General features: G+C 33.2%; 2 protein-coding genes across 6 annotated transcripts in view; both read right to left on the bottom strand.

The window, feature by feature from the left end:
- LOC111055319 (multidrug resistance-associated protein 1) overlaps nucleotides 1-8,186 on the bottom strand; it is a 79,699-nt gene extending 71,513 nt beyond the window's left edge. For 2 of the 3 annotated variants that reach the window (XM_039427819.1, XM_039427817.1), the window contains exons 1-2: nucleotides 7,953-8,186; nucleotides 1,126-1,302 (exon numbers count right to left, since the gene is read on the bottom strand). In XM_039427819.1, the coding sequence (XP_039283753.1) occupies nucleotides 1,126-1,302; nucleotides 7,953-7,982 (207 nt within the window). In that variant the 5' untranslated portion in view covers nucleotides 7,983-8,186. The remainder of the gene's footprint in view (nucleotides 1-1,125; nucleotides 1,303-7,952) is intronic. The other variant, XM_039427818.1, reaches the window with a different exon arrangement.
- Nucleotides 8,187-12,069: 3,883 nt separating this feature from the next.
- The window catches only part of LOC111058240 (anaphase-promoting complex subunit 11), a 76,456-nt gene continuing 68,125 nt past the window's right edge, over nucleotides 12,070-20,400 (bottom strand). For all 3 annotated transcript variants that reach the window (XR_005571256.1, XM_039427821.1, XM_039427820.1), the window contains one exon: nucleotides 12,070-15,047. Coding sequence is in view for 2 of the 3 variants with exons in the window: in XM_039427821.1 (XP_039283755.1) it covers nucleotides 14,829-15,047 (219 nt within the window). In the remaining variant the exon portion in view is untranslated. The remainder of the gene's footprint in view (nucleotides 15,048-20,400) is intronic.

A 20,400-nucleotide genomic window follows, 5' to 3' on the forward strand; every position in this document is an offset into this window, starting at 1 on the left:
ATATTGAGATTGGAAAAATTCGGGGTTGCTCAATCCGAATATGAAATCAGAAATTTACAATCTACTTTTTCAAGGAAGGTAGTTTTGCTCTCCGTTATTTTTCCAGTTGTGAAAACTCTTACTTTGAGCTGCGAAAAGATTTTTGCTCTGCACTGAAAGAACGGAACTGAGCAACCTCCGCTTCATGGCTTGAGTATCAACAAAAAATGAGAAATATATAAACATGGATCAAAGAGGAAGAATCCACAAGTGGGCGAAGTTTTGTCAGCTGAGGCCACATGACCAATATTGGAGAAGTAATAAGAAAGAAACAGAGAAAAGATTACGATAACGGATAAAATTGAAAAAATTTTGATTGTTAATGAAAACCAAAATAACATTGCGCAAACGGTGCCACACGTCTACAAATATTTATTTAATCAGTATCACATAAAATTCCACTAAAACCCAGGTAATGCAACAAAGTTACATAATTGAATCTGGACTTATTGAGAACACGATGACTCCGTTAACATCTCCATTTATTTACGAATATAGAGTGATCCGTGATCTAATGGATAGTGTTTGTGTAGCAGCCTAGAGATTTATTTATTTATTCGTGATTTATTTATTTATACGTGGATACAATAACAAATCATATAAATATGATTGGGAAGGAACAACAGGCTTGGCCCAAAACTATTCCATTCCCAAATTTTGATTACATGTCCAAAAAATAGGTTATGTTTGTTCTGTAAGAAGTTCAAGGTCAACTTTCGTCCAAAAATAAATATGAGATGCAAATTTTAAATTTAGAAAAATTAAAACACCAAATTATAGTTAAATATAGATCCCGGGTTCAAACCCACTCATCAGCAAAGGTTTTTAACCAGGTCACTCCCGTGTTATCGGATACGTCAAACTGTCGGTCCCAGGTGAAGTATGACATAGAAGTGCCCATCGATGGCTTAAATTACATATTCAGATAAGGTGGGACCTTCCCGCAAGGAACTCCCCACCAACAAAAGCCATACGAGTTTACTTTTTTGCGAATAAGTTTCGTTGAGTGTAAATCACTATTGATAACCAGCAGATACAAGTGAATAAATGATAGAATTAGAGTCACTTCAGTTTTGAGATGCTTACAATTTTGGAAATGTTGAGCCAATTCCATGGTATGTCACGTGTGTGGCTGCGTGTGAGGTAGTAGACCTCCAACGGCGAGAAGATCCACAGAAACAAGCATGGCACCCACACCAGCACTGTTTTCTCAAAACAAGGCGTAAAGTCTGGATCCTCTGTGTTCCATGTTACACTTGAATTCTGCAACAAAAAGTATTAATCTAGTGAATTGATAAAATAGAATACATGAATAAACACGGAGTAATGTTGTCAAGTACTATTTGATTTGACTACATTACTTTGTGTTTATTCATTATAGAGAAGCATCAGTCACAATACAACTGTGAATTCTACTAGACTATAAAGTAGAATAATTTATTATACCAAATTAATCAAGTTGAATAGATTAAAAAATGAAGTTTTACTGGATCAATCCACTCCAGTTCATTCAACTTAGCGGCCCATATCTATCAGGCCGAATGGAGATCACACCTAATTAAATTGTCCATTAGATAATTATTAAGCATTGCATGACATGAGTCTTAAATGCATTCTATAAATTCAATGTCAACATTGTTTGAATGGGAAGCATTGATATTACTCATGAGTAATGCTGACACAAAGTGGATAGCTAGCTATAGACCAACTATTAGACTTCTTATTTATTTGCTCTCTTTTCCAATACATTGTTTTAGTAGTTAGTTATTTGCTTCACTATGATTTATCAATGGTTAGATATTTTTCATAAATTTAGGAAGAGAAGTTTTGGGCTAGCGCCTGTCTTTTCTTTTCAATGGTGTAATGTTTGATAGTTTAAATAATTATAATTAATTTTTTTTAATAAAATGGTTTTAGTTTATTTTTCTCAGAACTCAGCCCACATTGTGGAATGAAGGAGGATGTAATAATTATCATGATTTTAAGTTGATTACAAAATATTCTATTATACGACTAAACAACAATCTGGTAACATCCCTATAGAAGGCATTGAAAAGTTTCGAAAATGATACAAAAACTTCCAGATTGAATGAAACAGGAAGGTGTAATTCAGAATGCATACCACTAGAGTAGAAAATCAGATATCTGAAGAGTACATTTACGATCGTTGAGAGTTATGACAGGTGAGATAAGACTTGCCGGAAGTCAATGTGCTGAGCTTTTGAGTCGACACATTGAAAACTAGGTCTGCATCATTTCATGCAATTCACATAAAATTAAGATTTCACACGCGCAGCATTAAAATTATCTGAAAATGTTTCTTTTAGAGCTAATTAATCAATGAAAGACTTTCATTAGTTGTTCTTGTTTTGGCTCAGATACAATAATTGGTTTCCAAATCATGCCAAAGCAATTCATGAAAGCAATACTCGAATTTAATAATATTGAGGTTTAAATAGAGGGTTAGAAAGTAGTATTAATGATGATTCAGCATCATACAAAGTGTAATATTCCTTTTACATTAATTCTTTATTGAATTCTTCTTTTTTGTATTCAATATTTATAAATTCATTTGTTCCAAGTACTTTTGGAAAAGAAATGTAATAATTAAATAATTGGAAAAGCACATAAGTAAAAGAGAAAAGTCATGAGGTAATTCAAGGATTCTAGTCTATTAACATCAGTAGATTTCATAAGAATGTTTATTACAAGAGGGAGGGGAAAGCAGGAAATAAATAATGATTGTACCTCACACTCATAATAACCACTAAAAACTACGTCCAATTTAATTTTCTCATATTTTTTCTACAAACAGGAATGTCTCAACTTACTTATTTACAAATAGAGAGACAGTAATCAAATAATTGTTGGAACTGGTATTGTTCTATAATGTGACTAAGGAAGCAAACAATTATTAATACCCGTTCCCATAGAATAAGGTTTGTATTGAAATTAAAATGAAAGTGTCAACCAGTTGAGTACCAACTCACTGAATGAAGATACTGCAGCTTATTACTACTGGTTGACCTCATGCGCGCGCATACAATGAATTCAACAATCCACATGGAAAGGATACAAAGACGACTTCTCACTTCAGCATCGGTTGGATGGCAAGCATTGGACTTATTTAATGCTGATAGAAGTGAATATCACTATATCTGTTTTTCGATGTACCAAGCAGGCCTATACGATGTGTTATTTACTACTTTCAAGGCGATATCAATTAAGGATAATTTCAAAATAATAGCATCACACAGTCACACTGGAACAATGTTTTATTCGTATGGAACATCGTGTGTAATTACGATTTGAATCAATGTTTAGGTTTGAATGGAATTCTTCATTTGTTGTAGTAGCTTTAACATAAACACTTTTCTAAACATAAAGTTTATATGTTTAATAAAACAAGTGAAGTGGAAATTAATGAATGATGACAATATTATCCCAGCTTTATCCTATTTTTATGACATTATAAATCTCTTGAAAATAATTAATTTCATAGCATCTGACACAGTATGACGTAACTTTATATTGCAGATTTATGTAACCAAGCTCGCGTTTCCTTCTCAGACAAGGGGGTGGAGGTGAAAAGATGAGGAGGAGAAGAAGGAGGTGGTGAAGAAGGAGTAGATGAAGAAGGATGAGGAGGTAAAAAAGGATGAGGAGGTGAAAAAGGATGGGAAGGTGAAGAAGAAGGAGGAGAAGAAGATGGAGGAGGAGGAGGAGGAAAAGAATAGTGTCTCATCCTACACATCATATTCTGTCATTAGAAATTACTCTCAGGCTGATAACCTTTTCGAGGCAAACAGCTTTCTGTATGGTTATTCGCAGGTAGTTGAGAGTCCTTAACTAACTAGGTACATGAATGAATAATTGAATAAGTATCGATAAAATAATAAAATTTGTAAAAATAACACTTATTCTCATAACTTTTATAAGGATTAAGAAACACAAAAACATATTGTAATTTAATGGTTACGCGGTATTTTCAGACATTAGAGAAGTTATTCTTTAAAGGAAAACTTACTTATTTTAAAGGAGTTTCAACTACTTTAGAGTTGAACAAAAACCTTACACTTACAACGACTGCATCATCTAGCACCTTATTGCTTAAGCTCAAGAAATGATGAAATGCGTTCTGTGGCTCCCGAAAGAACACGTTCTGGTTTGTAACATTGTTGATAAATTTTTAAGATTACTCGGTTGGGCAGAGAGGGGTTTTGAAAATTACTATCTTGGACGTTGTAATTTACAAAATTAAGATTAAAATATTGAAAAATTGATTAAAATAAAATCTCTAGCCTATAATGACAATAGTTTTTGTCCAAAAATATCTGTAGACGTTGTGGAATACTCCTCTCAAGCATTGCACGATGTACCGCACGAATTTATTGTATTATTGTTTCAGGACACCAAGTATACCCAGCATATGTTGCTTATTTATGTGCTTTAAGGTGGCCCAATAAAAAATAGTCACGAGGTGACAGATCCGGTAACCGTGAGGTCACTCCGCATCTCTAGACAACAAAATTAGGCGTCCAAGTGAGGTATGTCTCATAAATTCCAAGGCTGTAGATGTATGCCATGTCGCAACTTGTTGAAACGCTACAGTATTTGACGTTGAAGTACGTCGTCTCCTCAAAATTGTGGCAGATAAGACTTGCGCATTATCAGGTAACAATTTGTATTATTAACAGTAACAGTTGAAACGGTTTCTCCTAAGAAGTAGGCCTAAGGGCCAATAATAAAGTTACCACTAATGCCAAACCAAACGGTCAATTTTTCACTGTCTAGAGGAGTTCCATAGATTTTGGTACTGTACCACGGAAATACTTCAGAGTATGGACTTCAGAATTTTATTGACACAACATATGTTATTCTATGTTCTTAATCAACATCTTAATTTTTCTTTCTTATCATTTTTTAAATAACAAAATCAAAGGTACACATTAAAACTAATGTATTTTGAGTTTCGTTTTAAAATGAGTGAGTAACAACAGCTGTCATTTCAAATTATCCATACCTCTCTGCCCAACATTGCACTTAAATTCTTTTTTCGCTCCTAAAATGTTTGCCAAATACCCTTTGAACACCTATTTGACGATTCTCTGGTCGTTGATTATGGAGAAGACAACTCTGTGCATCTTGGTTGGGTACCTGGCCATGTAGGCATAGGAGGTAATGAGCGTGCAGATGAGCTTGCTAAGCAGGGTTCTAGTATGTCATTCTTTGGCCCAGAGACAGACTGTCGCATAAGTAAAACAACTGCCTTCCACACAATAATTAAATGGTCCAGGGACTTACACCACCAGCAATGGCAGGGTCACCCTGGTCAAGCACTTGGCAAAAGGCTGATGGCAGACGCAAGCCCTCGCTTCACCAGCTGGCTGGTGAGTCTGGGTAGAGGTCAGGTCGAGCAGGTGATTGCCCCGATAACTGGACATGGCCACTTCAGGAAACATCTCCACACAATTGGACACAGAAATGAAAGCCAGATGTGTAGGCTTTGTAATCAGTCTGAAGAGACTGCTAAGCATATCATACTGGATTGCGAAAGTCTTGGAGCTAGAAGAAGGGCTCTGTTTGGCTGCAAGCAACCAGGTGAGGAATGGGATGTTGGTATAGGGAAGAAATTCCTGGAACCTTGTAAAGGACATGGGAGTTGGTTTGCCTAACTAACATACTTTGGGACACACAATAAACTTCGGTTGACGTGTGACGTTCCTTGAACCTTTGGATCTTTGAAAACATAAACATAAACATGGAGAAGACATGTCACAAGCAAGTAACAAGCACTTTGCATAAACTTTAAAATTGCACGTAACTGAGGAAAATGATTTCATAATAAATTTGACAGTGGTAAAAGCTGAATTTATTTATTGGTGTTGAAATTTTTAGATTTTAGTTGTAGGCTAATAATTTTCTCTACCGCATTAGAATTATTAATAAAAGATAACAGTCGGTTTCTTGAATGTGACTTTACACAATAATTACGTGGTTTTATTAATATTGGAAGACAGAGTGAAGAAGGGTACGATACGTTATCTAGACAAGTTTAGGATACATTGATTGTAAAATAAGCAAATTGTAAGAAATATTTGAATTTCACAGCTTGGTAAAAATATAGCGTACAATAACTCAATTATTCATTAGAAGATGAGTCAATAGTGTAAGTTGAGTCAATAATTATCAATGTGGTCTGCATCTACATTAAGAGTACAACCACACTGAATGCGGAGCGGAGCGTGGCGTGGCGTTGAGGAACGTCGTGAACAATATCATGTTAAGTAATGAGCTAAAACACACTGGAGGCGTCTACTCGCAGAGCGGAGCGTGGCGTCAAACTTTGGAACAAGCTGAAGCTGGTTTGTTTTTTGGAGCGTCTACAAGCGGAGCGTCAAAGCGTCAACAAGCGAGTGCTCTGCTAGTACATTTTGTATCGTAAACAAATGAATGAAAAAAAATACTAGTGGTCTACTCTTGTACATAATAATGCTCTTGTTCTACTACATTTTCCCACCATCTAGTACTTACACTTGTATATTAATTAAATGTTTTCCAAATTCCCCTGTAATGTGTATTATTTGATTATTCAAAAGAGAACATTTATCTATTGCACTTTGAAATTAAAAGTAAGGCTATTCTAATCCATTTCCTTATAATTCTCATCTATGGTTACCTTAGTGTTATTACAAGTATTTCTTCGGTCGATATTGGATTCCTCCAATTAGTGACTTGTTTTTCCAAATCAGGCTCCACTCTCTTCAAAATATAATCAAAGGTTGAAGTTGACATTCGCATGTACTAAAAAATCGGGACTCATGCTCAACACATTAAACAAATAGTCAACGATTCAATTTCATTAACCCACTGTCCTAGCAGGCTCAGCTAAAATCCAATAATTTAAGTAATTGTTTTCACAAAGTAATGTCTGTGAAAACTTGGACAACGCCATTTTCTAGACGCTTGACGCTCAGACGCTTCCTGTGTGTATCATGATTGCTCTGACCACACCACACCACGCTCCGCTCCGCTTTCAGTGTGGTTGTACCCTTAAAAGGAACAGATTGAAATTTCTCTTTTCTACAAAACATGCCGGTCCAAGTAAAAGGCAGACAAAAATTCCTTTAATGTTTAATGCCTAGTCTACATGTTGGCTCAGTCTGGTGGTAATGCCTAGTCTTCTACATTTAGGCCAGCCCTGGCAAACTACCCATTCACACAGTAGCGCAGGTTAGTCAACAGTTGGAAACAATATATGTAAACTTGGACCGATATAGATGTAAACCAATTAGAGATTACCTAAGTGGCCTATTTAAAAAATAATTTATCTGCAGATGAAGGATTAATAAGTATTACCTACTAGCTTAAAAAAATGTATTATTTTGCCCCAAGCAAAAGTAAGAGTGAAGTAGAATAATTATTTCTAACAAAATAGATAATACTGTACTGTAATAGGCCTGTCATATAGTTGCCAGCCTTGCCACTAATTGTGCAATCCTCAGCGACGATGCAAGCCGCGCGGCTCCAGTTGTTGCTAAGATATAGCAACTTTACACAAAAACTCAACTTAAATCAAGTTCTTCTGAGGTTTGCAATACTTGTAAGAATTGTAATAGCCAACAATATAGATTTTGATACCATGCCAATGCTTCAGAACAAAAACTCTAAGGTTACCGTAGGCATACACGTTTTCTTCAAGTAATAATTCATTGTTTTAGGATAAAAAAATATATAAAATTATGACATAAGAAACACTGATAAAGTTCTCATGTTTCTAGATGTGAAATGTTGCAAATAACAAAATATATAACACCAAGACTAGAAATTAGAGCAAATGAACAAAAAATACCGTACTAATTGTGCCCAATAACCTAAATAAATTAATGTACATAATCGCTTAATATTCTTACCCAAAATTCAGAGCCACAAACACTATCCATGTCTGTTAAAATTTTTACACTTATTGCAAATAAACATTTGATACAGAATAGAAACAGTTAACAATAATCTCAGAACAATAACCTAATGAATAGAATTCTGGGCAAAACTATGCGTATCACTCACTACATTAGCGTAGTGTGGTAGAAATGTGAATGTGATGTGAAAGGGAAAAAAACATGAAATAACTGATTATTATCCTGGCCAGATATTGCAAGTGCAACAACCTTTACATTCAAATTCAATCATCTTATAAAGATTGAATAATTTTATAGTGGAAACAATTAATAAACTGGCGCATATTTTAATGATTAAAAAATTGATTTCATATTATTAAACATTCATTAGTTTACATAATTGCTTTTATATTATAATTTACCTTCTGAAAAGTTGGGAAGACTTCCCACAAACAGCGTTGGTACACTGTGCTTCATCAAAGTTGGTACTAGGATGCTACCAAATTCAAACTACATAGGCTTCGGAATTATTATTGACTACATTGACTTTGACTTGAATATTGTTCTGATATATTCAAAATCAACAGTCTTTTTCTCATTTCAATAGAAATATGATGAAGTATAATAGTTCTAAATACATTATAATTATTATTATAGCATTCATTTTAGCTTTTTGTGGTTTTAAAAATATATGCAGAAGAGTAAATACTTAAATACATGGGTTTTTCTATTTATTGATTTTCTTATCTAGTCCAAGCAATTAATTGAGTTGGACTAAAAAAAAGGTGTCACGGAAAAGTTTGGAAGACAATTTATTTACCCGCAATTCTGTTTAGGATATTATAAGTATTCTTCTTCTTGTAGTGCACTATCCGTTTATTTGGATGTTGGAGACCAGCAGGGCAAGTTTGCTCTAGCCTATCAACAGCAATTCCAAAAAGTCCAACAGATGCTTTTCCTGGTCCATTCCCTAAGGTTGTGTAACCAGGATATCCTTCGTCTTCCTGGCCTGGTCCTCTCCTTCCATCTAGTTTCCCTTGCATGATGAGCTGCAGCAGAGAGTATCTGGAGTCGTTTCTTATGATGTGTCCTAAGTATTAAAGTTTACAGATTTCAATAGTGTCCAAAATTTATCTGGATTTCTTTATTTGTCTTAGAACTTCCTTATTCGTTACAACCATAATTCAAAAGTTTCAATCTTTCTAATAATTTTATTGTTTAATCTCTACACCAGAGATTCCCAAACTTTTTCGACCCACGGCTCCCTTTGAGTACAGATATGGCTTGGCTGCGCACCTAGTATAATTATTTATATCGCATTTCATGTTTTATTAAAATAATTTTTTTAGTTTATATTCTTAATAGTGATTTATTATTAACTTACTTTACGTAAGATTGTTAATATTTTTTCGCGGCACACACACAGACTGATCCGTACTGTTTTTTAGTGTGAGTCTATGATAGACAACGGCGGCGCACCTGGCACTAGTTTGCGGCTCCCCGGGCGGCACGGTGCACAGTTTGGGAACCTCTGCTCTATACCATACAGGAAAATAGAGAAGATGTAACACCTCTAAGTCCCATTTTTGTTGCAATGACAACATCATGGCTCTTGAAAACTTTATTGACGCCAGCTGCTATGGATATGCTTGACAAGTCTCATGTGTCAATTCCCACTTTTCATTTATTGTTGTTTCCAGGTAAATTGTGTCTTCCACTCGCTCTAACTTCTGATGATTGATAAAAATTAGGGTATTGTCGTTTCTGTGTTTGGAGATCAACATGAATCTCATCTTTCCACTGTTGATATCAAGACCATACTTGATACTTTTACTGCTACTATCTACTATTTTGTTCACTAGACCCTAGACGCTGCAGACCTTCTTCACTATTAGCAAGGACTATAAACTATAATTATGCGGTGTCATCTGCATATATAAGGTATTGTTAATAATTCACTCACCTTGTATTGGTATGCCATCCACGTCCTCACCATCCAATGCCTCTCTAAAGCTGCGTTTACACCAAAGTTATTAACAAAATTTTAATAACTTAATCTTTATAGATTCTATTAGATTGAACGGAACTTGATAAACACATATGTTCATCATGTGTATGATAAGTTATGTTCAATCTAATAGCATCTATAAAGATTAAGTTATTAACAAAATGTTAAATGTTTGGTGTAAACGCAGCTTAAAGATCTGTTCAGAATAGCAGTTGAACAAAGGAAGTAAACATACTAAAAGTCCCCCTCCCTACCCCTAGTGCTGAGGGGTGTAGTTGGTTCAATGGTAACTTTTTTGTTGTTTTTCCATATATAACTCGAAACCTATGCGTCTCAAGCACATGAATATTAAGTGAAAAATTGAAGCTTACAAAATTGCCTGAAACATCTAGCAACTTTTTCTATACCATTCATATTTTTCGAGGTATTCTAGCCTCAAGGTGTGACATTTTTGTAAAAACATGCTTTGAAATTGGAATACAAATTTGAAAATATTTTTAATATGGTATATTTGGAATCTTTTACTCACTTTTTATCTCATTCAAGCCCTAAAAACCTATTTTGATATAATAATGATAACCTATTTTTGAACAATTTCTATAGGCTACAAATTTGGGAAATAAGGAACAGTTTCGGGCTTTAAGCCTGTTGTTCCTCTCTCAATCATTCTTAGTTGAGAATGATAATTGTATCTATCAATGTATAAATAAATAAAAATGTGCAATAGACGCTGCTACAGAGAGTCCGCAACCTCCAGTTGACTTTCAATTCAAGAAATCTTGAAATCAATAAATCCTCTAGGTTTCAAGAAATTGTTACAGCATGAGAAACTCTTGTTAGTGACCTTTTTTAAGGTACAGTAACTATATAATCAGGTTATATGACTAGTGAGTGACTAGTATCTGGTGCGATGCCTAGTTTCTTTTGAGTTATTTTGATTCTCACATCTTCTAGTGCCACTTGATAAACTTTGTGATTTAAATGTATACGGTACTAGTTGTATTATTGACGAAATATTATATCCAACATGGGGCTGGACAACGATTGATTGAAACAAATTACTTTGCTCTAGTAAGTTTTGCAAAAATAATTATGTTTATCATTAATAATCTAAAAACTGTGTTTGTATTTGATCACTCAATAATATTGTTGAATATGAAATAGAATTGCAAACAAGAACTATCTTGAAAGAAATTAGTGTAATGTTAAATTTATAAAAAAATGAATCATTATTATAGAGACTGATATCAACCAACAAATAGATGTATGATAATGGAATAGAACACAAATTTACACAAAATTGAACACAAATTTAAACACCTATAACCACCCTTTATTCTTTATTGAATCTTTGATAATAGTGAATTTCAGTAACCGGGTGATTTTCCTTGGTGCAAAAACTTTTTCTTTAAGGAATATGTCTGTAGTCCTGAGTGATGTTTAGTAAAAATCAGTTTTCTTCTCAATTTCATAATAAATTCTTGTTAAGAAAGCCATGATGTAGATGTAATACTATTATGATACTGTTGATCCAAACAGTTTTCTGTTGTAAAGTCTATAGTGTAATACATTATTTTCAAAAATTTAATGCAAAAATGATCTAGCCTACTTACTCGTCAAGAATAAGATGCTATGATTTACAATCATAGTAAATTGACGCCATCACTGAACTATCTTCAATATACTAACCAATGAGAAAATAATTTCTTCTTAGTTTTGAAAATAGTGAACAGTACTGAATTTGATAATTTTTAATTATGAATTCATGGCACGGTAGTTGCACAAGGGTCTGTTGAATTTTAAAGGTGATTACTTTAAACCAAAACTTGTTACCCGATTTTTCAATTAGAAGTCGAAACCACTACTTAAAGTCGTTTTATTAACTATGGTTCTACTACAATGTCACCTTCACTACTACAAAGAAAGTATTTTCATCCGCGTGACAAGTAATTGCAATAATAGTGTCGAGTATGATGACTGGAATAGAATAAAATATTTTTATTGACCATAAGATACAATAAAGTGCATTAGGCTTGGAATGTGAACCAGCAAATATGTTCTTATCAGTAGCGAAGAAATTTTAAATCCAGGTAAATGGTATGATTAAATAAAATAGGACACAAAAAGAGACAACTTATTATTTTAATACAATGAGTAGAACGCAACAATATTCATTATAAATCAGAGTGAATTCAAAAAATGCTTGCTAGATGATCACAACAAGTTTAAGATTAAAGTCATGAATTTGACAATAATTATCAATTAATTTATCACAATCACAATGCATATCAGAAAATTCAAACACACAAATTTACCACGATATCTGACCAAAATTTAGATTACTTATAGAAATACAATTTATCAAGATTCATAAAATTCAATGAGGCTTAGTTGGAGACACGTTAAGTACATCACTTGTGTCCCCATTAGTATTTATTATAATAGAAAAGTATTTTCCAAAATACAAGGAGAAAAAATATATAAAGAACTTTCCAATGAAATTGAAACTCATTGATTCAATTTCATTGGAAAGTTCATAATATATTTTTCACATTTTAATTTATTCCTTTTGTAGTTGCTTTTAGTGAAATATGTGAGAGTATTAGTGCAAATTTTACTTCTTAAACCTTAGTTAAACTGCATAAATTCAAGTTTGAGTGTTAAATGGGCGGGTAATGCAACAGGATTTGTATTTTCTCTAGTAGAATTGTGACATGAAAACTGAGATAAGTAAATAAGAGAGACATATCTGTTCATAGAAGCGAAAGGAAAATAAATCTGATTTTACTGTAAAATATGGGATATAAAGATATATCTGATATTACTGTAAAGTATGAAACAGTAATCGAAATGAAACAAATTTTTGAATTTACAAAATTACTATTAAAAAACAATAAAATTCTTCTTCAAAAGTCATCACAAGTATGAAAGTAGTTATTTAATATATTATGAATTTACTTGTGAAGACTTAACTACCAATGAAGGATTTTTTATCAAAAAATCGGGGATGCCCTTATATCAGATCCAGCTTATCAAGAAATATTATAATTAATTGAAACATTTGAACTGTACTTAATCGACTTGTTCCTCTCAAACAACGATTAGAATGTAACGGAAATTTAACAAGTTCAATCAGAAATATCACTGAATGCATGAACCAAAACCTACGCTAAGTTATTATGGTACGGTACCCCACTCAAAACAATTAGTCATTGAAATTTAATTAAATCATTGTTACTTGATTAATTACTCTACTATCCCATCACACTCATACTATTCACTCTCTCACTTTTCAAATGTTAACTTTCATTCCAAACATAATTTTTAATCTATTGATATTCTTACAAGTTTACACATATTTTACAATTTAAAATTAAAAATTCATCTGAATTATTGTTGACCAATACAATTACATACTTTGTCACTGCTTGTTTGGAATTTGACAATCTTAACGTTATATTTTAATATAACGTTAATTTTCCAGAAACCAGTCAGTTTCATGGAATTTTAATAATTTTATTGTTTATCATTATTGAACCACACTTTATGCGGTACAATATTTTATATTATTCAGTTTGAAGATTCCTTTGTACTGTGACATGATTGATAACTTTACTATTGTAAAATTCTTTCACATGATATCTCAAGTATCATATTGGCAAAGCTAGCAGACAGAAGATTGGTCACTCATCTATAGTATTTAAGTTGACATACCAATTGTAGTGGGGGAACTGCAGCCGTGACTTAGGCTGTAGTACAGAGTAGGCAGAATATCGCATTCTTGAAAATCATACGGTGACGTATAGTCGAATTATACAACGTCTACTAACGTTGTCATATTGGTTCACTAGCCGAAAATGGGGACGAGTTTTTGAATTTACATTTTTTAAAATTTTGAATAAGTAACTGTATGGTTCCGATACTGTTAAACAAAATATGAGATGATTATTCGTATTATTTCAATTATTGATGTAGACCTTCCCAATTAGAACTTTCCAATACATTTTTAATAAAAAAATTAAAAATACAAATAGAGAACTCCGTGAAATAATTATTGCTTTATTTATAAACACTTTAATTACAAAATTTCTTAACATCAATTCGATAAATTATTTGAATAACTATTGATATATTTAAAACCATTATACTACACTTTTTTTAAACGTCACAAATCTCAAATTACAAAATGTTCTAAACGTCAAATGGAGAATTCATTTGATCATTGATGAATTTTTGTATTAGTTACATTCCCAATCACAAGTCCCTATAATACTATGGTAATCAAGTCTTTGTCGCCCGTTAATAGTTCACTAGAATTGCGCCGAGATTAATCAAGTCTTTGCCGCCTGGTATTAACTAGTTCACTAGAACAGCACACAGATCGCGCCACTGTTTACTATAGTGAGATTCACATTAGAATGTCAATGGATTTGATAGGAGAGCATACTTGTCACGTTTCCTTTTTCCACACATTTTTGATAGGACTGTACTCAATCAGCACAGTCATCTATATTAAATAGCAAAGCCATTACTAGTTTAACTAGTACACTAGTTTGCTAGAAAACTAGCCAGCCAGAAAAAACATAAAATAAACTACCACTCAAATATACTATGTACTAGCAAAGGCTGGTATATTTTATGTGTTTTCTGAATGCAATAAAATAATTGAATAATATTTAATTGTTTAACATTGTTGATGCATTAATGCTGGATGAAAGTTTAAATTTTATTTCAGCCAGAAAACTCATAAAATACACTAGCACTGACATAGGTTGTTCTGACAAAGCCTGGTGTATTTTAGGTGTTTTCTGGATGAAATAAATCATTCAATGCTAAAATGACAGACAACGTGAATCTCATTATAGTATTAGATCATGACCCGATCAAACATCGCGGTAGTCCGAGCTAGACCTCGACGACGAGCTCGACAGAGTGTGATGCTCGGGCAAGGCGGCCAGGTTGGAGTAGAGGATGTCATCCTCGCAGTCGGAGGAGGGGGAGGGGGGTGACAGTGCCTCCTGGATCTGTCGGAACTCCTGGATGCTCTCGTTCAGCGACCACAGTTGTGACAACAGGTTCAGGTCGAGCTCTCGAAGACTGTACTGTAACACAAAATGAGGCTTCATTAGTACAATACTGAACACAAAATGTGAAATAGAAGTATATTCATCAATAAAAAACATTTTCATTGAAATACCGGGAGGAGAAAGCAGGCTGTACTGTTAAAAAAATTCGGATTCGTTAGTACAGTACTGAACACAAAATGAAAGATGAGATCCCATTCATTCATAAAAACATTTTCATTAAAATGGAGGATTGAGAAAAGCAGGAAACTACCCTGGACCTACGGGTCCTGAGAGGATGTAGATATATTCACTTTCTTGGTAAGGGCTACTCGTATTTACATATTTATAAAATTCAAAGCACCCTGTTATCAATTTTATTTTATTTTTCACACGTTTGGACTATTTATTTTGTTCACTCACTAGAAAATGACATTAACAGTCGAGAGAAAAAATAAAGTTTAAAACAGGGTACATGGATTTTATCATTTTAATATAAATGGATATCTGAATCTATATGATCGCTGATTGCACACACCCTTAATTATTTCTCTCCCGAATTGAGATCCAAACAAAAGGTCCTACTCACTTTCTACATTTCAACACATTCCCCAGTCCACAACGATTTATTTCTGTAAACTAAATATTTAGGAATCTAACAGATAGTGTGTGAGAAATAACAATAGCGTATTTACTACAGATGATAAGCTATTAAAGCTTGATAAATTAACTGAGAAATTGTATCTTTCTTCAAAAATTATTTGCGATCCTATGGGAAAATCTATGGAAAATGTTACAATGAGTGTACTGGGACAAAAAGGATGATGAAAGTTTCTATGATGATTATATAGAATCTTGTATAGCGAATTTATAACGAATGTAAAAGTTGTACAATGCTATACTGGGACACAAAATCGTTATAAATTATGGGTAGTACGAATAGTAACTTTCATGGATAGTAATTATTTTATAGTTATAATAGAGACTATAGTAATTTTTCACAAAACAATAAAAATACAAAATTAGTATCAGTGATCAGTTATTTGTAGTGCAGTATAAGAATAAACTTTGGTAAATTTTCAAATCGCAATAAAAATGCGCCAATTTAGTCTTCTATTTATACTTTTTACATTATTATCAAGATATTTGTAAATGCGGGAAGTACAAAAGGTGATGAGTTTCTAGTTGTGTTCTTGTGAATTGTGATATTTTCACATCAATTTGGTTCTCTCAATACAAGTTAGGTAATCGATAGAGTACACTGTTTCTCAAAAATATATACCAGGATCTCTGCAGATGTGTGAAGTACATCTGGCAATGAGGATTTCGAGTAATTAATTACTTTCATCTCATCTAAAAAAATAAATTGATTTATTTATCTAATCTAAATTCATCGCGCTCTCATCCCACCTAAATCCCAGTACTAGCATCCCATCTAAATCCATAGCACTCTCATCTAATCTGATGACCGACCGAATCGCAGTTCACTCTACGGTACCGAAAGAGACATGCTTTCTAAAGAAAGCGGGATTAGCTATACGGCACAGGAAGTAAATTAGGTGCTTTATGCAGACCGAAAAGCGTCAAACAAATTGACGCGGCCGATCAACGCGTTTCAAACTGCTCGCAACAAAATGACTGCAACATTTGCTCGCAACAAAATGACTGCAACATTTTTTTAGCTTCTCTTACTTCAGGCGGTGGTTGTCAGCAGGTAACGGCCACCATTGCCTAATCGAGTGCGGCAAACCAAAGAAATAGATCATCAAAAAATATGACACAGACGAATACAGGAAGGAGGAAGCGAAGGAAGAGCATTAGCTGAGATTTCTTAGTCGCATTTCTTAGTTGAGGGTAGAGATGGTAACATTCTATACTATACTCTCTATTACATTCTTCACTTTACACTGTCATATAAATCATTGGTTGAATGAGAAGCATTGGTGAAATGCTGACAGTTTGAAGTGAATCTTACTATAAGGCATAAGCCACAGTTGCGGCGCAGAAAACGGCATTCAACAACGACTTACCCATTGATTGGACATAAACTAATAAACTCAGCGGCCACAAATTGACAGAGAATATTCAATATCAAAAAAATCATTCAGGTTCGGATTAAAATTAATTTTCAAGAATTAATTTGAGACTGTTTTTTTATTGATTTGAAACTAATTATTCAAACATTTTTATACTTATCGCAGTAGCCTATACGATATGGATAGGCCACATGGATTACACACAATAATACACAATAAATGGATTACCACAATAAATTGAAACAACCTTTCGAAAATAAATTATAGTTCAACATAGAATAAATAATGGTCCAGCATTTCACTAATTTCACTTCTTTCTGGAAAGATTGACGCATTTTTATTGAAACATATAAATTCGATTGACGATACAAAAAATGTGCTACATTATATAACACCATGAAAATAATTTATCTGTGTGGATCAATATCTATTTCCTTGAAATCTTAGATTGTACAGGGAATAAGTTTAGTATTTTTCATCTCCTTCACGTAGATTTAACACACTTGCTGCAATGCCATTCATATGGAGGTTGAACATGTATCATGCAACAATGAAAGTGAGGTAATGTATGAATAAATATAATTTATTCCACTCTCAAGGTCGTTAGCATTGCAATATGATCTAATCAATCACGCAATAATGCCACCAGTACAGCACCTTCAACCAATTTTTTACAACTGGAAATACCAGTTTGCAGCAAAAAGTGCCAGTAAAAATTTGACCACACCAGCAAGACTGGACCCACACATGTGTTCGCAGCACGTGACCATTATATATTCAGACTATGTTTAGATATGTTTGCCAGACTATCGAATATCAGTAAATGAGGACATCAGCTTTGACAATAAAACAAATCAAGCAAACAGCTCCTGTACGCAAGGAATATAATATATTCACAACTTCCAAGTTACAATCGGAATAATACCACCAAGAATCACATCATAAATCATATTATACTATTATTGATATGCTTACTCATGGACAATGTGTGCAATATTAATTTATTGTTCCAGAAACGATGAATTACATCATGAAACTCAGTGCAGGTGGAACACAAATAAATATTCTACTAGTATTTGATAAGTGTGGGTAAGGCAATTGACTGGTTTTCCAGCTACCTTACAAACAGACAGCAATATGTGCTGTCTGTCACAACCTATATGTGGGGCAGAGGGAGGGAAGTCACCAATAAATTTTGGAGTGGTTCAGGGAAGTACTCTGGGCCCAATACTTTTTTCAATTTATATTAATAATATCTCAAGATTAATTGAATGGTGAAATCTTCCTTTTCGCTGATGATACTTTAATACTTGTTCAGGGAAGCACTTGGCTTGAAACCAGAAACAGAGCTCTATCTGATCTACATATTGTTAAAAAATGGGTTGATCAAAATATATTATCACTAAATATATCTAAAACCAAGTTCCTGCCAATTGCATTAACTCATTCAACGGATTACAATCTAGAGGATCTTGAAATTCATGATTGTAATGAATTTTTAAATAATTCGTGCAAATGTCAAAGTATTGAACAAGTTTTTCATATAAGTATCTGGGCGTCATTTTTGATTCCAGACTTAAGTGGATACAACATATTGACTTCCAATTGAAAACCTTACGTAAATATATATTTGCATTCAGGCAGCTTGGAAAAATTCTCAATTTTAACGAACTTAAAGTAGCTTATTTCGCCTTTGTGCAGTCTCGCCTCTCATATGGCATCTTAGCATGGGGAGCAGCCTACCGCACCCATCTAAGAAGACTAGAAATTATTCAAAAAGCAATCCTTAAAGCTGGCTTTCGTAAATTTCGAAGATACCCCTCATCTTTATTATTTCAGGAAATTAGAGTTTTACCCTTGAAAAAATTATACATAAAGGATTTATTCACTCATGCTTATAAACATTTTGGTTCAATTTTCATACCATCTCTACATTCTCACAACACGAGATATGCAGCCACAGTTGGGATCAGATCTATCCAGCTGACAAGATCCTACTCAACAACAAATTGCTTCTTCTTATCTCAAGTAATATATCGTAATTATAAAAGATTATTTCCGCAAAATAACATTTTTTCAGCTGTAAGTCTTCCAATTTTCAAAAAAAGATTGAAATATTGGTTGTTTGAAATAAGTGAGGAGGAGGCTGTGGCTCTGGTCTTGGCGGGCGGCGGACTCACCTGACTGCAAAATTAACATGACTTTTACTGACTATACCAATACTGACTGACTCTATACGATACAGACTGGCTATATACGATACAGACGGACTTTACAATATAGAATGACTTTCTACGATACAAAACTATGACATTAATTTGAATGAAATTATCCTCATAAATTGAATTAATTTTGGCTCTCTTTCTTCTCCCCCTTTATAAAGATTCACTATACCTACTTGACATTTCAACTCGAGTCTACAGGCCACAGTGCCCATGTAGGCTCATTCCATAACCTATAATATGGAAACTTAATTTAAGTACATAATTATTCGTATTTTATATTTTATATTATTCATCATTTTTGTACTTATTGCATTTTTGGAATAAAGCATATTCTTGATTGATTGATTGATTATTCAATTCTTATTCATTACGACATTGAAGTATTGATGATTATATCTATGAAATAACAAGTTATGAAAACACAAATTAAAATTGTCAACCACTTTTTAAAAAGTGTTTTCATTATGGAAAAGTACCACAACATCACTCACAACACAACTGTAAGGATAAATAACGAGTTGGTTGATTTCTGTGATCCATATTCTGTATGGAAAATAACTGCATGTAGTAAGGTTAGATTATAATAGGTACCTAAATAAGGTAAGGTGATAAATTAGATAGATAACAGTATTGCTCATTTCTTCAATGATATTAATAAATAAAATATTGATAAATAAGGATAAAAATCTGTATTAGCCATTAGAAAATACAGAGAAGCAAGAAGCTTCAATGGGTAACGAAATGCCTAATAGAGATGAAGGTAAAATATAAGACTAATAAACTACAAATGTATAATATTGAAAATCATATACGGTACTTAGTATTGTAATTTATATTTTTCAAAGTCAAATTAAAGCTCATATTAAAAACGAAAGACTACTATTGAACACATGCAAACATTAACTAGTATGCAAGAAATTAAAGAAAATATGAATACTATTGCATTAGTTATTCGTGTTGTCTTGGCTTGAAATAAAGAGCTATGCTGTTACTGTTATGTTAATTATAGAAGAATAAATTATTGGAAGAGCCTATCACTAGCGCAGCATACCATCATACTTGGGATTCAAGTATTTTAGTGCGCATGGAATAAAAGTCCCTCGTACAACACAGCATGAATGTACGAAATCG

This window comes from Nilaparvata lugens, chromosome 5, assembly GCF_014356525.2.
Source record: "Nilaparvata lugens isolate BPH chromosome 5, ASM1435652v1, whole genome shotgun sequence".
NCBI lineage: Eukaryota > Metazoa > Arthropoda > Insecta > Hemiptera > Delphacidae > Nilaparvata > Nilaparvata lugens.